This window comes from Saccostrea cucullata, unplaced genomic scaffold (genome assembly GCF_032062105.1).
Source record: "Saccostrea cucullata isolate Sc308-1 unplaced genomic scaffold, CSIRO_AGI_Scuc_v1 ctg3401, whole genome shotgun sequence".
Lineage (NCBI taxonomy): Eukaryota > Metazoa > Mollusca > Bivalvia > Ostreida > Ostreidae > Saccostrea > Saccostrea cuccullata.
The window spans coordinates 1-7,220 of record NW_026933035.1 but is presented as its reverse complement, the minus strand read 5'-3'; the positions used below and the strand labels follow the sequence as shown (position 1 = coordinate 7,220).

Genomic DNA, 7,220 nt, shown 5'->3' with positions numbered 1-7,220 from the left:
CAGGTACTTGTATTTCATTATCGAAGTCTAAGAAGTTAAAATATCAATGAATTATCCGCTTTTTGGAAACCGTTATTCCCTAATGAAAAAAAATAATTGTTTGTATCATCTCTCCTTAAAGATTTCAATAATGAAAATGAATACATAAAATATATACCGTATATCATTTGCGTTTAGCATCCTCATTAAATGAAGCATAAAAACGAAACTTCAATAAAGAGGAAAGAGTTGTATAATCAAAATTCTACATCAGCACTGACACATTTTTTTACATAAGATCCCAAACTATTGGAATATGTAAAGGGCATCTCTTTTGCTTTGCATTTCTCTATGTTTTGAAGGTCCGTGATTGCTCTGTTCTTATTTTGTATTCATTTTTGTTTTATGGACTTTTGATTTTGAACAGTGTTCGTTATCTCCATATGTTTTATCTAAGAAATAAGAAAGTTTACCTTGTTAGAAAAATAATCTATATTTGGAAACAAGTTGATCACAGTTCATAATTCCCTGATATAAATTTACAAACTCCTTGTTTAAACAATGAAGCGGATCGTTTTCTAAAATCGGTGTTTAAGAAGGAATAAATAATAGGATTTATACAGCAATTAAGAAGATAAGAACGCAGAATCACTTGATATGCCATCTTAGCAGGGTCAGTCAGGGTTTGGTAGAAGCTAGGGTGAAGAGTTCGATGGATAGCAAGCACAATAAACGGTAAAAACGTCAGAACGTAGGAAAACGTCACAACAGACAGAATCACGGTCGTCCGGACGCTTCGCTCCACCGCAGACACACAGGAAGGATTAAGGATGGTTTTCCCGCACCCCTCTTCTGACCTTGTATGGCGTGAGGATGATCTTTTACGGAAACTCAGTTGACGTCGCACGGCTACTGCGACACATGAATATAGAATGATGAACGAGGTGAAGGTTATAAGTGTCCCCACCGCGTGGATCCCAAAGAGGACCAAGGGGTATTTAGTGTGAACATAACTATCGTCAATCTGACACGTTGGAAGTGAGAAATTAGCGCCATGAGATGATATTGTCACCGTATGTTTTCCATATAAGACGATAGCTGGCCATGTTATTAGTAAAGACACTCCAATCAACCAGGCGACGCTTCGGCGCGCGCTGGATGACGTCATCACAGGGCGGTGGGGACAACAAATCCTTTGATATCTGTCAACAGCTACGGCAATTAAAACAAGGGTGGACACAGAATTACACATATAAGTAGTGAATCGAGAAATCTTACAAATAAATCCCATATGAAAAAGAGAACTACCCACAATGATGGTGATTTCTGTAGGCATGGTAATGACGCAATTAATGAGGTCACACATGGCAAGCGACAGAATAAATATACGGGTGGACATGTGCTTCCATTTCCAGTAATAAATAATCCAAACTAGAGAGTTTCCAAAAATTCCAGAAACCATCAGAAGGACGGTGTAGATGATGGCGGGAGTATAGAGCGCTAGGGTGTGTCGAGAAAATTCCTTCTCCGTGTATATTCCTTCCAACAAGGTGGTATTGAGAATCGTGTAGTTCTCGTCCATATCTCTGGCCACTTAGCATTAGAACACTCAACACATTGGTAATATAGAAGATAATAATATCACATACTTTACAGTATAACTCAATCTATCTTCTCTCTAACCTTCGGCATTCCTCACGCGAATTTACCGACCCCCGTGTTGCGCTGCCACGCGAATAATTAAGGTTATCAAAATTTAATTAGCGCTCTCGTAACGTTTGTTTATACTGAATTAATTTATGGTCTCTTCAGAGACTGTGAATTGATCACCGTTCTGGATCATTAGATCGATAAATACTCAGTTTATCACGAGGGAGCACCAGGCGCACAGCTGACTGGGATAGAAGTGATCAGGCATGTGTCGTTACCACTGCTTTTATATACGTGTCTCTGATAAAAGTCATTGCACTTCAAATTGCAGTGTGGGCGAAAATATAAGATTGCGATAACTGAAAACTTTATACTCTCTTTATTTTTAAGAAAAAAAGACGGTTGATATTTTAATTTCTGAGTTTTAATTTTCTTTTTTTTTATTTTAGTGTTTTAAGGTTCTTCATATATAGTTTATCGAAGTTCTCTAGAGGATTCTACTAAGGTGTATTGCTGGATTACATTTTCTATGTTAAAAGCTTTAATTTAGATTAGTATCCCATTTCATACTTGCAGCCGATTAATCGTACTTTTATGGAGGTCGTTTAGTGTATAACATGGTATTGTATTACTAGTATTGTCCGTCTGTATCGATTGGCCCAGTTTTTTTTTATGTCAAACTGTCAATAAACAAAGATTATACAAAATGACAAATCCCAAATTTAAAAGGTGACTACTTTTTTCCAACATATTTACATCATTTATGACGTATTTTAACTTTTGGGATTAAAAGGTACACGAGAGACATTCCAAGAGTCACGTGGTTATTGATCTTCAAAGTTCTCACCCTAATCAACGTAAACAAATAAATGCGGACTGTTTTCTGCATATAATAGGTAATTATTACTCTTTTTTATCCCTTTCGGTCCTGTGTATGCTAAAATATTGAACTCCATTCATCGGTCTTCGACTCTTTCTCTCAAATTAACCTTCATGTGACGACAACAAAACACAGATTACGGAACTCCCAAAATTATGACAGGCAACCGAAAATCAGTCTATCTACAATAAAGAAAATTTTCAAAATCTAATTCAAATAATTCTTATTAATAATCTGGGAAATGAAATTAAGGTTATACGAAAGTTTTGGTCATTTTTTTAATCGCAGAGGCGATGATTGGTGCACTTTATATGTTTGAATACTATAATTCTAAGTTTGCATTTATCGACAAAAGGCCAACTATATACATATTTGTAGATGGAACAGCTGTTTACGTAGAATACAAATAGCGTGGACATCTTTGTATAGTTCAATGTCTGGGATGACCGATCAGGTTCAACTTACTTCGCCACTTAAGGATGTTATAACCGCTTAAGAATGGGTTCTAGATCTCCGACAATTATATAAACTTTATGGCCACTGGTACTGAGTACTTCGTAGGATTCTTAATTGCGTGTGCTCATTAATTAGCAGACTTGCAATCATATGAAGTTGTGTTTATTTATTAAAATTTCCTATACATGAAGTGATGACGAATCTTCCTGTGGTCGTACATTCTATGGTTAGATACATCTATGGCGTTTGTCAATAAATAGTATTTATTATTATTGTCCTTATTCATATGTTAATTGATTCAATATGTATACAAGTAAACTTGAAATAAAAGACATGTACCAGAGAGCCTAAAAAATCCGTTTTATACCAGATGTCTTATAATCAACAGCAAAAGACTTTGTTGGGAAATTTACTTCATTCTTTTTTCCTTAATTGTTTAAAATGAATTTTCAAAACTCGAGATTTATTGCTTGATCTTTAATTTGTCTTAAATTTTTGAAATGTCCTAAATAATTAGTTAAAGTTTTCATACTCGGATGACAAATTAACTATTTTAAACCACAAACAATTTTGTTTCGTTTTAAAGATATTTTATCAAAATCTCTATCCAAAACAATATTCTATGAGTAAATATTATAAGCGTATTACATGTTCACATGTAGGCGCTTGTATGTTCTTCTTGTAAACGTGTGCATGACAAATAAAAAGATAAAGAAGATATAATGCACTTTAATGAATGCAATAATAATAATGATGTATTAGATCGAAAACGTTTGAGACATCAAGACTTAATGATTAAAACGCTCAAACACAAACATCTCATAAATATTTGCCGTGAGGTAATGCGAACACTTAAGAAATAGAAAGAAAAAGATGCAGCGATTGATGTTGATTAAAGGACTCGTATAAACACCGAACACTCGCTTAGAAGTGAAATAAACACTTAATAGTGAGCAATGTTCTGTTCCGTCATCGTATATTTCACCGATCAGCTGATTCAGAACGGGTGACTACACTCTTAAAAAAGTTTTACTTAGTAGTCATTTTTTACTTGAAATAACAAAGATAAGTAAAAGATAATTACTAAGCATTTACTTAGAATTTTAAATCAATTACTTAAATATATGTCAATTACTAAATTCAAATGTTTTACTTGATTTTTGTATTTTAAAGAATTGTTTTACTTAAACACTAAAAAGTTTTACTTAGTAATTTATATTTACTTAAATTTGTGTATATAAGTAATAACATTACTTGGCCTTTACTTAGATTTAACCACTATTTACTATATATAGCTAATATTTTTTTGACCCCGTAAACAAAGTTTCGGGGGTATGTAGTTTTTGTCGTGTCCGTCTGTCTGTCTGTCTCTCTGTTTGTCTGTTTTTCCGCAAAAAAATTAACCTTGCCCATAACTTTTGATTTAGCGGAGCTATGACTTGTATATTTCACATATCCATTCCTTTTGACAAGACCTTTCTTTGAGTATCGCCAAATTTGTACTTTTGACCTTGACCTTGGAGTTTGACCCACTTTTACAAATTCCAAACTTTTTCTTTAGCCATATCTTTTCAACAGTAAATACCAGGACATTAATACTTCACATATATATTTTTTGTTGAAAGACCTTTCATTGGATACCAATAACCTTGACCATTTGACTTTGACCTTGGAGATTTCAATCCTTGTGAAAAAACTTTAACCTTGGCCATTACTTTTGAACGATAAGGGAAAGGGCTTTCATACTTACATATATGTAATTCCTGTGAGAAGACCAGTCATTGGATACCAAGAACTTTGACCCTTTGACATTGACCGTGGAGTTTGACCCACTTTTAAAAAGCAAACATTGACTTTAACTTTAAAAGGGTTAGGGTTAGTGCATTCATACTTTACAAATTCCATCTTTGTGACAAGACATTTCTTTGGGTACCACCAAATCTGATCCTTTGTCCTTGACCTTGGAGTTTGATCTACATTTCAAAATTGGTAGCCTTGACCATAACTTTTGAAAGGTTGGGGCTAGTGCTTTCATATTTCAGATATGAATTTTTTGTGGCAGGACCTTTCATTAGATACCAATAACATTGACCATTTGACCTTGACCTTTGAGATATCAAGAAATACCAATATATTGAATTTGCATATAAGAAAAGTTTAACCTTTGCTATGTTGCCATACGAGGGGCATCAGTGTTTCCCAAACACATCTTGTTTAAATTGTATTTAATTGTTTTACTTAAAACACTAATTTATTTACTGAATCAAGGAGAATTCAGAGCAGTTTCAATACAAATAATTACTTAAAAATGGTAGTCTAATCACTATCAGGATTGAATTCTTGAAATGTTATATATAATTTTGGCTTCCATATTAATTGTCTGTGAGGAGGAGTTATCTTCCTCCTAAATATTCCATCATGTAAAAAAAAAGTCATACTAATTAAAATGCTGTATTAAGTACTTGAAACTTTAAACCATTTTTAAACTGGTCCTTAAAAAGAGACAACTTATTCAATTTATAAGGCTTTTGATGTTGGAATTAAATGTTTTATTGTTAAATATAATAAAACAATTACAAAAAAATTGGCAAAAGAAATAGAAAGTATTGTTACCATTCCAAGTAGATTTCATCTAATTGACTACTCAGAAAGCTCAATTAGGACACTATGATCAAGAAAACTGTGATAAGTCTACATTTTATATTTCATAGTTACATGTATCTCCTTTATCAGAGGGACGATACTTTGCAGTTTTTCTTGTAAATAATGCCGATTTTAGTAAATATGATAAGTATTTCATTTACTTAGCATTCACTTAAGTAATAATATTCTAGATTTTAATTAATTTCAGAATTACATTTACTTAGTAATAATTCATAAAATGTAGTAAATAGAAAGCATATTATCTCTAAATTAAGTAATAATAATTTACTAGAAATGAGTAGTTCATTTAGTAATAGAATTCCTGTTGAGTATTGATACTTAGTAAATCATTTTATAAGTAAATGAATTCATCCTTATTACTAATTATGTTTACAATTACTAACCATGATAGTCATTTACTTGCTATTCTGACTAAATGGATTACTAATAATTACTAGTTTTTCTTAATCTAATATCTTATTTTAAAAACAACAAGTAAAACTTTTTTTAGAGTGTAAGTAAAGAGCCCGCACTTTTACAAACCTGTCCATATTACTCGTTTACAATGTCAAATAAAAACATTATCATAAATCTATTGCTCATATGCAGATGTTACAGATTTATACTTGCTCCGCTCAAGAGTATCGACAGTATGATTTTCTTTGATGAAGTTTTTGCTTTGCACCATCTGCTCTGAAAATATTCGGTCATGAACAAAATCCTTAACTTCTCAATACATCAATAAATTAATTTAACTCATATTGAAGTGTATGAATAAAAAAAGGCTTTACACCTGGATGTGTCTGATTTCTATTTCTTGGAACAATTATGACCTTAAATCGTATGCTGAAAACAAATGGTTTTGCTAGATAGTGGATTACAAAATGATGATCGCTTTGTGGCCTGTTTAAATAATTGGAATTAGTTCTACATGTGGTAATCCAACTTATTATAGTTCCTTCGCTAAGGAAGAAATGCTTCAAAATCATATGTCAGTTTTAAATATGTTAACATTTCAAGCAACCAAAATCAATCTGAATTACCATATTTATATTGGATTTCAAAACTTCATAAACATCTTTACAAAGACATACAGCGGGTTCCATTAAATGTTCAACCAAGCCACTTTCTTTACTCCTCACTAAGATTGACAGTAGTAAAGGAGAAACTCGCAGAGCATTGTGCAAAAGTATATTCGTGAAGTGGTGTAAATCATTTCGTAAGTTCTATGGTCGATACGATGACCTTGTCGTGCTAGCAAATACAATTTATCATTGAGTCAAATGCTTACTGGTGTTTTCATATTAATTGTTAGTCCACTATTTACACATTAAATTAAAGACGAATTTTTCCATCATTTCGCGATTATCACAAGGAGCACACGGAGGATTTGACCCGGTTGGTACGGTATGCTCACTCCTGGCATCTGATACATGTACCGCCTCTTGTGTTTTGGAGGTTCGTATTTGCCGTGCTTCTGTATTGTTTAATGGACTTTTGATCTTGAATACTATTCGTTATATCCATATATTTCATGTGGATACCTTAAAATTCCAAGGAACTTTCTGAAAATTTTAAATTCCAAGATTCTACCAAAATCAACAGCTTAAAA

At 32.7% G+C, this 7,220-nt stretch overlaps 1 protein-coding gene across 1 annotated transcript; it reads right to left on the bottom strand.

Annotated features, from left to right (window-relative positions):
• Positions 1–467: 467 nt before the first annotated feature.
• On the bottom strand, positions 468–1,869 carry LOC134237057 (neuropeptide Y receptor type 6-like). Its single transcript, XM_062719141.1, has one exon. It carries the CDS (start codon positions 1,559–1,561, stop codon positions 491–493), a length of 1,071 nt encoding a protein of 356 aa, XP_062575125.1. The 5' UTR covers positions 1,562–1,869; the 3' UTR covers positions 468–490.
• Between the last annotated feature and the right edge of the window lie 5,351 nt (positions 1,870–7,220).

Coding starts and splice junctions, on each gene's coding strand:
- LOC134237057 (XM_062719141.1), bottom strand. CDS start 1,561: ATGGACGAGAACTACACGATTCTCAATACCACCTTGTTGGAAGGAATA.